Source organism: Polyodon spathula, chromosome 1, assembly GCF_017654505.1.
Source record: "Polyodon spathula isolate WHYD16114869_AA chromosome 1, ASM1765450v1, whole genome shotgun sequence".
NCBI lineage: Eukaryota > Metazoa > Chordata > Actinopteri > Acipenseriformes > Polyodontidae > Polyodon > Polyodon spathula.
The window spans coordinates 75,802,493-75,816,501 of NC_054534.1; the positions used below are offsets into that span (position 1 = coordinate 75,802,493).

A 14,009-nucleotide genomic window follows, 5' to 3' on the forward strand; every position below is an offset into this window, starting at 1 on the left:
AACTGGAAATCCATAGTGTATGAGATCATAAGTGTTATTATATGCTTAGCTGTACATCTGCACGTGTTTATGAAATGCCATGCTATATAGGTTGCTAACAGTGAGAACTAAGATTAGGAGTGCAACAGCTTTACTAACAGATCATCCAAAAAAAAAAAAAAAATGTACAAATGAATGGTTTGAGACCTTTTAAGCTCAATTTACTTCTGCTGTTTAAGTACATGATTCCCTTTACAACCGTTTTTTTTATCCTGTCACACTACGTTGAATTTGCTCTTTTGACTTACAAAGCAGCTGAGATCAATTCAGCCTTGTTGATTCCTAGTGGAAGTGTACACTTTCAATTACATGCTTGATTTGGTTTGTACTACAGCAATTACAGATATAACTAGGTCATTTCGGCACCTAAAAATGGAGCCACTGGTCTATAACCTTATTTAACCGAGGCATGGTTACCAATATTTCTCCTGTAAATTGCCTTTCTCACTAGACTGGTAGAACAAGGTAGTGGATCTTGAGATTTATATGTCATAAAATTGCCTGCTCGATTTACTTTGGCGCGTGTGAAAATACAATTCATTCTTGTTCAGAGTACCTAGAATGTATTCTAGGTTTGCTCAAAAGGATATAGTCATACAAAATCTCATATACACAGCTTTTGTGAAGCAAATTGTATGTGTGTGTTTTTGTTATGACAAACTACATTCAGATATACCTTTATAATAATAAACAGATGTATTATATGTCATGCACAGTTTCTTATGGCTTTGACAGAGTTGTGTCACAACAATTTAAAATGAGGTAGGTGGCACACTTGCTTCAGTGTCAAAACGTCAGGCATTTATATAGGAATACCTGGAACTCACTCCATCTGCCAGCACCACAGCATATGGTGGTGGGACTTTGTGCAGTTACATGTGTCAGCTATCAAAATAGAAAAGAAAATCAAACAAGTGAAAGCAGCAAAAAGAACAATAACAAGAATGAGTCCTGAAGTGGAGCTGGTGCCTGGAATATATATATATATATATATTATGTCATATCCAGTACTGAGTATCTGTGCACATAGACTATGTGAAGTTTAGTGTTTGTGACTAATTAACTAATTAATTAAAGATATGCAGAATTTTCAAATACATCGCTGTTAGAAAAAAACATCTTCATAATCCAAATTAAATCATATACTACAAGAAAAGAGAGAGAAAACATGAGCTTGGAACTTTTAACCCTTAATGAAGGTATTATGTTCCATGCATTTACAAATTGTTAATTAATAGCAGTACAATATTGGCCTCAAATGATGCATTACTTGTGTCCATGTTAATGGAATTCTATTTTGTGATTTCCTACAGTAATCGTTTTGTTGTTTTGATTGCAGGTCTAAGAAGTACCCAATGAAGAGTCAGTATGCTGATGAGATGAGTAAGACCTGCAGCAGTGTCGACAGTGTGACCAAAATTTCCACCAGTAGTGGGCAACAGGTAATTACATAATGAAACAGGCACAGGCACTTTTTTTTTTTCAATGAAAAGGAATCCCAAATGTTGTGTATATACAGTTTTGTATGTGCAGGACTCTAAGTGCTTTGTGTTGAACAGTAGTACAGATCGGTTTTTAAAAATATATATTTTTATATGTAGCTATGGTTCATGTTGCTATAGGGTCACATAGGGTCTTTTTTATTTTACTTTCCATTTAGAAAAGGGTGTGGAAAGACGTGGTCCTGGCATGATGGCGGATGCATGCTTGAAGATTCCTTCTGTTTCTTTCTTTTGTGATGGTGAAAGTGTGTCTCAAAACCTTTCAAGAAATATTAAGAACAAAGCACGAAAAATAAATGTCAACAAACTACTCAGAACATTTGTCACCAAGTTTCACTGAAAAAAGATTAATGATTAAATGTTTGATTGACTGACTGTGAAGCTATTAAGCTATCCAAACAAACAAAAATACATTAAATCCTGGTACAGTACATCACTCAGTGGCAACCATGAAATGCAGATAACTTTATTACCGTTGCCTTATGTACAAGTGTTTCCATGTACCCTTATTGCATCCATATTTTATATATTGTACATGTCCAATTTACTCCTTAACATGAAGACTTTCATTGGGTTAAATAGCTTTTTCTTGCGAGTTAGTCTTCAGTAGCTATGAACTATTGTGTAACGTAGCCTCTACTGTATAATGTAGAGGACATATAAGTGATTGTCTCTTAACCTGTCCACGAAAACACCAGGGGCCCATCCATACATTGGAATCACATTTTAAGGATTCCAAATGTTCGCTCAATTACAGTACGAGCACATTTAAAGGTATGGTTATACCTCTGTTCGACAGGGGTCGTGGGGTTGAGCAATGCAGCGGTGTCATCCTTCTGAATCGCAGCTGCCATTTGCAAATTAGCGAGGATAAACTAGTCATGAGAGAAACCAGGAAAATTTGCATATACATTTGCGATGTAGTTGTTCGCATCACAGATCACATGTTACTTGCAAGTTGACAGAATAGGTCCCCTTATGATTTATGTAGAGGTGCCTATTCTTTTTCATTTCACACCATGTCACGTTAGGGGTTCATTAGAATTCTGCGTGCATTGCCTCACAAAACAACTGTTCAGCAGTATAATTGTCAATTGTACGCTCTGTTAGGTAAAATATACACCAACACAACATTTCCAAGAATTAATCCTGAATTAAGTACAGGTACCTCTGTAAGCAGTACTTAAATTAATCAATTCATCTTTTGAATAGCTATCAAGCAGTAATGCTTACTTGGGGCATTTAATTGAAACAGTTACAGTAATGCCTAAACTTATCACGTGAGTTAAGTACATAGACAACAATTAAAAATAAAAATGAAACACTATCTCGTAATGCTGTTTTGGTTTAGTGTGATAACCCAATAGTTTGTGAGTGGGGTTTTCACAACCAGTGTGTATATGTGTCATCAGGTAACAATAATGTAATCATCAACAAACAACAAAATGTCTGCTTGTCTTAAAAACAAAGGACACACTTATGCTTTAAACAGTTCTCTGTTCTGTAGCTCTTGCAGCATGTACATAAGGAATATATCGTTCATTTAACAGTATGCAATTAAAAAAAAAAAACCAAAGCAGAAGTTTCTTTAAAATACGGTTGTGTTATGACAAACGTTATTGTAACTGTTTTATTTTTTAAACACAATAATTCAATACACTTCCAGGATCAGAGCCAGCAAAAGCTGCCCAGTCATTTTATTATTTTTTAAACACAATAATTCAATACACTTCCAGAATCAGAGCCAGCAAAAGCTGCCCAGTCATTTTATTATACAACTGATCCTGTAGTACTTGGGTACATTCCGTCATAACAAATATCATCCCAAAGGACTTGTTTCCCTCCACTTTCCATTTTGCTGGTAAAACTAGAGACATGCTTTATGCACACAGCATCCAATCTCTCTTAACCCTAACAGAATCATCTGCACATCTTGTTTTCTCATAACAGTATAAGGACAGTATAGAGATCCAAGGATCTGTAGGTAAGATAGTGTAGATTTAAAAATAACCAGGCATGATATTGAATAAGATTGACTCAGAAATCCTTAGCACCCCAAAAAACTATAATTAACCTGTGTTTTGTCTATTTTGGAGACGAAATGAAGTCGGTTGGTTGTCTAGTCTCTGAACAGATTTAATAGTAGGTTACCTCAGTTTCAACAATAATACCTTTCACAGAAAGAACTACCAGAAATTACGGGATTCGTTTTTTTAAGTAATAGTACTTGAACCATTCATAATTTTTCCTCATTGTTTTTTTTATTGTTCATGTACAATATTTCATATTTTTAAAAACAAAACCATATACAGAAATAAGAATAAACTTTTTTCAAACATAACTTTAAGTGGGCTTACTGATGGCATACTGAATGGGTTCTTTGTGCTTTAGTGGACATGACACATTAACATTGGTAGTTCTACACATACGCTCTGTTCTAACATTTTGATCCTGTCTGCGTTTGTTTCAGTTCTATGTTGTCCTGGAACAGGACTCAAGAGGGGACAGCAAAGTTATCCACGTGGTTGGTTGTAACAGCAGACGGGTTTGCCATTCCTGTTCTTCAGAAACAGGTGAGCTGATACACTCAGGCCTATCTACCTTTTTTTAGTTTGTTACTTTTTCATTGGTCCTTGTTAAAAACCCATTTAAATTTCCTATATTTTAAACTGTCAATAAATACGTGACCAGTCACTGAAAAAACAGTTTCATGGTACCAGATTCAATAATATCTCTACACCATGGGTCTCCAACCCTGGGCCTAGAGTTCTTCAATCCAGCAGATTTTATAGGTGTCTTCACATTATCAATGGCAAAAGATCTGGAGCAAATGCTAATCTTGACTAATTGAGCCAATAATTGGTTAAATTAAGTAACTGAGAGCTTGGTTGAAACGAAAACCAAGAGACCCCTGATCTACAGAATCATACTTTAAAACAAAATAGTTGCTCTGAGTTTTAATTACAGCAGCAATGTGAAAGCAATAGTAATTAAATTGTTGTTTTACAAAACCCTCTCTTTTTTTCACAAGGAGAAAGTGTAGTGTCTGAGGAAGCTTGGAATTTGCAGAGGGATGGGAAATGCCTGGTTTTTATACCCCAGGTGCCTTGCAGCCATATGCAGCAGGACACCAACAGGACTGTCCTCCATCTTAGACAGCAGGAGAACTTCATATACCTGGAAGATAGCAAATTGGACGTGAGTGGGGAGAACAGATCACCTCAGCCTGTTTGACCCTGTGTCATTCTCTGAAACCTGCACAACACTGGACCCAGGACAGGGGAAATTCAATTAATTTAAAACATAAGCACCAACAGAGGACAGTGTTTGAGAGCAGACTGGACTGTTTTTATTGGTAAAACTTTGTTTGAAGTTGACTTACATAGCATTAAGTTTTATTTTGTAAGCAGTGGCACATTTTTTAAATGTATTTTTAAAGGAGAAAAACATCTAACTGAGAATCAACTGTCTCTATTCTCATTTACTCATAGTCATCGTTAGCTTTTTTCAGAAAGGAAAATCACACCAAATAAAGTTACCAAAATAGGTGTAAATGACTCAGGCATTTAGTTTAACATCTTGTAATTAGTTATATATTGTGACTTGTTTTTTTTTTCAGAATTGTAAATGGTGTTTTGTCTTTTCAGAAGAAATTTTACTGCAAATGACAATTTGTAGTAAATAACTTTGAAAATCTAACCAGCTGTCTATTAGCATTCAAGTTGTTTGTTTTTAATTTTGAAAAAAATTCCAATTATTTAATGACATGCAAATGTAATTTATGAAAGTAGTAGGGACCCTCCAAGGGGTTGCGTAGGGCTTATGAAGGTGTTATGTCTCCTCTATACTGTAGACTTTAAATATTTTTTTTTATTGTAGTTTGTTGCACTGGTTGCATTGAAATTACAATGTACTAATAATCAAAACATGTGAATGGTTTATTAGAGATGTATTACTATGAATCAGATATCATAGAAAACAATGAGAATTGAACTGCTAACACAATGTAGAGATTTGGGAATGTGCTGTTCAGTACAGGGTGGGATGGGGCAAGCCTATGTTCTATAACATGGTTACCATTCAAAACAATAAGGCAATTGTTTTCAAATAACAGCTGAGACGTTGGGTCTTTGATGGTATGATTTTAAGCTGATTGATACAGTGTGAAACGTTGTCACTGTGAGGTGCTAGTGTGAAAAGTTGTCTAAGGTGGGAATTATCCAAAGGGGTTTCCAATCCTCACAATTTTCACAGTGTGTTTTGAGAAGGACTTTAAGCTGGCGAGTTAAACATTACTTAGCTACATATCTGTGTATATAAAGCAGCTGTAGGGGTCTATTTCATTGATCTAAACAGAGGCAGTGGCCGTTTTTTTCTGTATTAATCTTTTATCCCAAAGATGATTTATCGACCAACTTTTTGTCAGTACTGCATACTATAAAATACAATGAAATTAGTTCAGCAAAGTGTTAAGTTTAGAGTTTTTAAAGTGGCAGTACTAAGATCCAGTACTGTTCAGATTATTAAAATACACCCTATTAATTAATACCTTTTAAAAATAAAATATATATATAATATTAATCTAATATATAGATTAGAAGGGACAAATTAGTTTAGCCTCATTTTAAATACTAATGTGGTGGCAGAGGCTGTGGAATGACATGGCTTGTGATTAAACATTTGAAGAAGCCATATATATGGGGACCGTACAAATACATTGTACACTATCTTAAAACTATTGATCCATTTATTGCAGCTCGTGTATTGTGAATGGCATTGTTCAGCTGTGCCTGTTTTATTTGCCAGCCGTGAAACTTGTTTACAGAGAAGTACCAATTATTAAAAGTGTATCAATTCAAAGAGTATCAATCATAAAAGTGTTTTTTGAAAGTACTACCGGTATATAAAACCCGAAAAACAACATCTTACTAAATTGCGCTGTATGTATTGCATTTTTGCATTCAGTGCTTGAGCTTGAGTAAATATTACATTATAGTGCATACTAAACCAGAACTACACTTTGCTCTTGAAAAACACTGCTATTAATGTCACAGCAATGCAGACATTTACTATAGGATGCAGCAAGCAATTTTAATATAAATACACCTCAGCTATTTATGGGCAAAATAGGAGCTAGCTGGGATTTGCTCTGATAACCAACACTTTGTAAAATCGAGCTTTAACTAGTTGACACTCCACTGTATATCTGGAAAGACATTTGCATACTAATGGTGTTATTGTATTTGTTGTCTTACATTAAATATAACTGTTTAAAATTGGTGTCATATTTTTCCAATTGGCTGACTTCAACACAGGTTTCACTGAAGTGCATGTTGAATAAGCTGTTATGTTCTTTTAGGGAAGCAATTGAGAAGAAAGGAAATGCTTTTTATTTTATTTTGGAAAATCATAAATGATGTAACTGTTTCTTTAACTAGTCCACAGCGTGTTTGTATTAATAAAAAAGTAACATTAAAATGTCTTATCTAATCAAGTTGTGGTTGTGCAGATGCTTGCATTTTAATGTACATAATCCTTTTTTTTTAGATAGGTTTGTGACAGTAAGTTAATTTAAAACAGTGAGTCCTATTCACAAAACGTCAGCTTGGTTTTTATTTAAATGTATTTTGTAAATCATTGATGCTCGAAACATGAGAATAAACCCCAAAGCCTCCATAAAACTGAATTCAGCAATACAACATGGAGGCCTATTATTATTTATGTTAAATATGATTGAAAGTTTTAGAACAGGACCACAATAAAATAATTGTGTCTGTTTTTAACCAAATTTATATAACCTTTCTACATAATGTTTTCCTTTCTTTTTAAGTCAAATCTCTTTCTTAATGTGATATCAAATAGTAACATTACTTTTTGAATACACAGTATTGCTTGTTTAAAATGTTTTGATATACTGTAATAGTTTTGTATACTTGTAGACCCATTTCAGTTAAAAAAAAACAAACAAACAAACAAACAAAAAAAACAAAAACATTTCAGTTAGTGGGAACTGAGTTTTGTTTTTTCGTACATCACACATACAGTCTAAGATTGTTAGATTGTAGGCTTCTTTCTATGTAACGCTGTTTTTGCTTTTGTATGTCACATTATAGATTCACGAAGGAAGATAGCACAACTAGTTCAAATTGACCAGCACTGCTTTCCACAGGTAGACTTTCTAAATGGTGTTGTGTTTATGGATGTGAACCCCAATAATTCCTAGACATTTCAGAATAAGTAATACAATTAAAACACCCTCAAATGTATTATACTGTATTTGGAAGCGTCTGAGCAATTAAACACTCCCCTAAGGGATTAGTGGCACCAGGCATGTAACCCACCCTTATTGTGCCATATTCCATTGCGCCATATTACACGCACATTGTTTTGGATGCTGCTGACTAATTGGCAGATAGCTTTAGAAAAATGGCCATGTAATCTAAGTTGCAACATATAATTGTTAAAGCGTATTTTTGGTGTGAACCTCACAATTGGTTCATCAGGACATCACCTGGAAAGAAGTTGCCTCATCAGTTCTACAGGATGGTGAGAGCATACGCTATTTCAACATATAACCTTTCTTTGTAGTTCAAGCTGTCTTCTTTGACCATAGTTCTAAAATATTTGGAAACACCGATCTAGTCAAACTACAGCATAGTCTCACTGTAAACAAACAACACCAGGGAAAATTGTTTTGAAGCAACAAAAGGTATTTTGTCAAGGAAATAACAACAACAAAGTAAATATACATTTCCATTGATACGAGTGTGCCTCATGTAATCTCATGCTTTGTCAGTCCTGTGCTATGTCAATTTTTATTTAGAAACAGTTGATTCATAGCAAGCCAGGTTATGTTTGTTTTATGAAAGAAACCATCACAGCAGAACCTAGCATTTCACCTAGAAAAATTTATATTGATTTCAAGCAACAGCACACATCTATGTATTGCTCTTCATTAGGGGAGTTAGGCAGTCACAACTTGCCAGTGCAGTTCTCTTAAGAGGCAAAATTACTCTCAATTCAAAGGCAAAGGTAGGACCACTGTCAGTGGCTACAGAATCACTCCTCATTGAAGCCCAAAGTGATGACAGTGGCATCTCTTTTACTGTTTATTGCATTTTTCTTTCCAGGCCTGCTGTATTCCTTTACCTAATACATTTTTCTTTTCTTCTTGAATGCATATATAATAAAAGTCAAGTTGTGCAATGGCATATTTTTCTTTTTGTTCTGCTACTCAAGAAATATTGATTGATGAGACGTAGCCTCAATTCTCTTCCTTGTCGGCATTGCCACCCTGCAGAGCAGGCTCCATGGATCGAGGTGACAGTGCTATGTGAATACCATCAATAGCACCCACCACACTGGGGAAGCCAGTAACCTGGTAGAAGCCCACTTTTATGTGCTATAAACCTATGCTCTGCGTGAGAAATTTAATATAATTCCCTGTGTACTTTAATAGGGCATGCAGTTGTATTATATACATGAGTAGCTACACCTTTTAATGGCAGAGAGCGTATGTGTGAATCCAACTAAACATAGGCTGGGAGAAATCCTAGAGCACTGGACAAATGTGACACTGTTCTGATTTTACTCACTCACTTTAACGTGTACAATACAATTATAGCCATTTAGTAAATACGGTGTGAATGAAGCTCATCTCATTATTCAAAGTAGGGTGCCTCATTTAAATATATTATCATACATTACAAGAAAAATCAGATATTCATTCTGATTACCATAGTGTGGCAAAAAGTAGTGTGCACCATAATATGCCCCCTATTTCACGTGATAATGAATAAAATTGCAATAGTAAATATGGCAGTCATGAACATGCACACTAATTGCAATTATCGCATACCATAAACAATTAGCTCAGGCTATTAAAAATTGCAATGGGCAAAAAAACAAAAAACAAAAAACAAATAGGTTATATTACTGGGTATTAAATGCCACCTCCTTCTTAATACCTAAGTAGCAGAAAACAATCTTATCTCACAGAGCCCCTTTGCTGGTAAAGCAATTTTTCGAATAGATGATATGGATTCCTATCTGTACACCTTCATTACAGAAAGAGCCAGATCAGATACTAGATTTTTTTTTTCCTGGCAGATCATTAAAGTTTTTTTGCTGAGGTTGTAGTCCAGTCACATTTTCAGTTCAGCTGTTTGGAATTAAAACCAGGATAAAGGGATCAGGGGTAATCCACCTGAGGAGAATAGGCCATAGAAGGGGTTGTCGAAGACTACAGTATCTTTTTTCTAATTTCTCTGTCAGACAGGAGCAGTTGGCCTTAAGTAAGGGTTTTCTCTCTCAAACCGCACAGATGAGGGACTCAATCAAGTATTAACTGCCCACTCAAAGGCTTTGCTCTTATCCTTAAGGTCACAGCACTGCCTTTCGAGCTCCAGACCTGGGAGAACATTCTGTTTGGAAAAGCTTACTAGATTTACTGGAAGATAATGCATGTATCTATGTATTAACACATATGGTAGCAAAAAAACACTTTGCATCAGTACAGTAGCTTATTCTCCCATTACACTATTTATTTACTAATCAAGTAAGACACTTTTTACACAGAGGAGCTAATTGTTTTTCTTTCCGGTTTCAAAATAAACAAAGAAACAACGTCGGTAAATATAAAATTGAAGATTTTTATGCATGTTGCTGATTGCTCACTTAATAAAACAAATTAAAAAAATCACTTTTTAAGCACTAAATACATTATTTATTTTTTTTATTTTATTTTATTTGTTTTACCACAAGTTGGAGATTTCAAATGTATATTTTTAAAATTGGCATGCAGTGAAGACTTTGATTGCTTTAAGACTTTTGAGCAAATAGGTGTTTTAAACTGTATTGTTTAGTGAGTGAGTGTTATCAGAACAATATAGATTTTTATTTTATTTTTTATTTTAGTGTGTCCAATTAGAATTTTCCCCCTGATTTTCTCCCAATTTGGAATGCCCAATCACTTTTCTCCTCAACGCAGCAATTCCCCACATGGTTCAGGAGACCCGAAGATTCAGTGGGCGTCCTCCGATTCCACGACCAAGCCAGCTTCCTTTTTCATCCAGCAACCTGAGAGCGGATGTCAGCGAGCTACCAAACTCTGGAGGACAAAGGCCAGCCCTGCAGATGTCCTCACACTTAGTGTAAATATACAAACCCCACTGTAAGATATCTCAATATATATTAAGCATAGTGGTAAACCAGCACTGCTATTATAATTCTAAATACATGTATTATATTGGATATTGGAGAAACTGAATAGATTACAATGACCTTGCTGTTCTTTTTTATTATGTCAAATACTGTTGCACTGTTACTATTTTTTATTTTATTTTTAAACCTACCGTGACATAGTGTTAGTGACCGTATTGCTTCAAATAGTGACCAACAGTGAGTATGAAGATACTGTACCAACAAAAAAACCTCTCAGTGTCATTATGTTTAGAGCAGGCTTGACACAAAATTTTGATAGGGCAAGACACATGAACCACGTTTAAGGCAAGGTTACATAGTGGTACAAGAAGCTTTCAGTGCAGGTTTGAACTACTGATGCCTTTGATTCATTATAAAATGATGACACATTTTGATGCTGCTACTCAAGAAGGTTATATGGAGGGCGGAAAAGGCCAACCAGAAAATAAATGAACCAGCTGCAGTGAGATTGTAGCATGACCGCTTCCCTGGATGGCAGACAATCAAATGCATAAATGCATTTTGTTGAAAGGATATTGTCAGGCATTGGGGATCCAGCACCAGAACGTCACTCTGATACAAGCTGCTCCACTGCTGATAAATATACATTACTTCACTGGCTAAGCAAGTAACAGCAAACCTTTATAGGAAAATATCCAAAAAGTATTTGTTTACAGGTAAATCCATAGGACAGTCATATATGTACTGGTATGCTAACGTTTCATGAATATGTTCCTCAGTGACACAAGCTTGTCTTGTCATCAAAGTTCTGAATGTAAAAGCTGTTCTATCCTCTTACATGGTGTCTAGAACATGGGCCTTGATTTTCTGCACTGGTTAGTAAGGTGGCTTTCAGTAAATGTCCTTTTTCCTTGCCCAACTTTGAGTTTAGTCTGATTAGCATTTGTTCTGTGTTTTTCCTCAGCAAGTCTGACAGGACTGTTTGTGTGCAGATGGATTCTCTGGAATTATACAGTAGGTCAGTTCCTTCAATTAAATATTAAATACAAGGGTTGCCAGAGAAGGGCCTTAAATCTCAGGCTAGCTTCAACAAATGGATAACATAGCTGACTTTGCTGAGAAATGGTGTTTAGTCATTATGACCCAGTACTACCACCTGCAATTTAATAAGCTTTCAAAGTGCATTCTTGCAAACTTTGTGGCAGCCGCAAAATGTTCAGTCCTATTGAAGTTGGGTCTATGTGGAGGCAATAACCAATACATCTGTAATCTTTAATGTCTGGGAGAACAAGGCCATGGTTTGATAGGTTGTTCAATGTCATACAGTCGACATGAATAATACCATTCATACCTGTTTGTTTAAACAGTTGCTACATTACATTGTCATATGATGTGCCAACATTATTATTATAAAGTGGTCACATTCTATAAATAATTTTTCTACATAGGATGAAACTGCAGCAGGTTGTTGACTCATCCGGTACAAAATGCTCTGGGAGCATCCACAAAAAAGAATATTTCAATGATTCCGCTGGGTGGACTGAATAGCAATTTTGCAATCTGATAGTGAAGGGTAGGATTAAGGTTAGTTAGATTAAAGGAGTCAATTTATGATTTAAGGTTGGTAGTAGGTTTATGTGCAGATGGCTTTGAAAGCCTAGGTGTTGAAGTTTGTTCAATTTAACCAAGTGTTGGCAGAAGAATCTGGGCTCTGTTTTGAAGCGAGTGCAAAGGCACTTTTACTGAGACTGGTTGCAAAACGATTACCGTTCTGAGAAGCTGTTGCTTGTTGCATCCTCTTTTCCAGCTATTTGTACTGCTTGCTATGTTATACTCCACTGAAGAATCTCCAAAAATAAAACTGGGACTGGAAAGGGTGGATTCCTTTAATAACAGTTACTGTATATATTGTATGTTTGTTGCTTATTCCACAAACATAATGTTATTTTCTCCTAATTCAACAAGAAGGTCAGATGCTATGTAAGCACCTGTTATGATGTTAGAAATAAGTATAATGGGAAGGTATTAATCCACTTGACACAGCTTCTTTTTGACACCACACAATTAATATAATGTTTGGTGGCTGTTGCCTGTTTTTTTTACCTTCTCTGTCAATTAGTTAGTGAAATGAAGTCTGAGTATCGGCTGTTCAACCTTGCATACAGGCATGCAATCCTTAACGTGCTGTCAAGAACATACTATTAACGTAACAGAAGACTGTGTGCCTCAAGTGGCAGGTCTTAGAAATTCAAGATTTATCACCAGCCTGACAGAAAGAAGCCCGTGTGTTTCAGTGTTTAGGACTCATACTGTTAACAGGGTTCAGGGTGACCAAGACCTCCTCTATGTGGCAGATAATGTTCAGGTTGGAGACTGCAAGCATGAGTCAAGGTTATTGTCACAAGACAAACAGTCAAAGGTATAAATAAAGGTGCAATGCAATAAAATAGTGCAGTTTAATGGCATTCATAAACTGTTGTCGAGCTATTTCATCCGCACAGTCAGTTATCGCTAGTGAATACAGCGCTACCTTTTCACAGTACTAACCATCTCCATTTGGTGCCACTAGACAGATGTTTTACAGTTTGGAAAGGCAGGGGAAAAAACCCCAAAACAATACAATGTTTAGTGAGCTTATGATAGGGGAAAAGTTATATTTACATTTTCATTTTATGTATTGGATTTGTTTTGAAGATTTCAATTTTTAAAATGAATTCATGAATTATTTATGTAATGGATTTGGAATGTAAGGCTTGTTTGAGAACTGTTTCTGAATTAGTTTTGGATATTATTTATTTTGTTTTTATTAACATTTGCATAATTAGTAAAAAAAAAAAAAAAAAAGCATATTTAAAAGCGATAATGTGCATTTGCTCATGTCTATATAACCAGCTGCAAAACAGACCATTTCAACAAAACAGTTTAAAGTCTACACTTTGCTAGAGAGCCTGGCATAAGCAGCAGTATTTATTGTTGTTAAGTGCCAGCTGAATCATCAATACAGTGCAGTGCAGATTGGTGGGTCCATATCATGCGTGTATTATGACATCCACACTGCCTGGCTGACTCATGTTATCCTGTCTTTTATAAAAATGCACTTTAAATGCACTTATAAAGCTTTTTTACCTGATTTATTTAGCACTTTTTTTAAAATTAATTCTACCTTTTACTTGTTTATAAATCATGTACAATATATTAACTAACCATTAACACACATGCAATGTTTGTTCCTTTGTTAGTAAGCTAGTTGTTTACCGGGACCCATATGTTTTACCTGAGGTCAATGTTTCTTCTATTTTTCTCATG

At 35.3% G+C, this 14,009-nt stretch overlaps 1 protein-coding gene across 1 annotated transcript in view; it reads left to right on the plus strand.

Moving 5' to 3' along the window:
• Positions 1-6,817, plus strand: part of LOC121322456 (pro-epidermal growth factor-like) — a 50,413-nt gene extending 43,596 nt beyond the window's left edge. Inside the window, exons 23-25 of the mRNA XM_041262476.1 lie at positions 1,379-1,481; positions 4,012-4,114; positions 4,573-6,817. Coding sequence (XP_041118410.1) covers positions 1,379-1,481; positions 4,012-4,114; positions 4,573-4,775 — 409 coding nt within the window. The 3' untranslated portion in view covers positions 4,776-6,817. The remainder of the gene's footprint in view (positions 1-1,378; positions 1,482-4,011; positions 4,115-4,572) is intronic.
• The last annotated feature ends 7,192 nt before the right edge of the window (positions 6,818-14,009 follow it).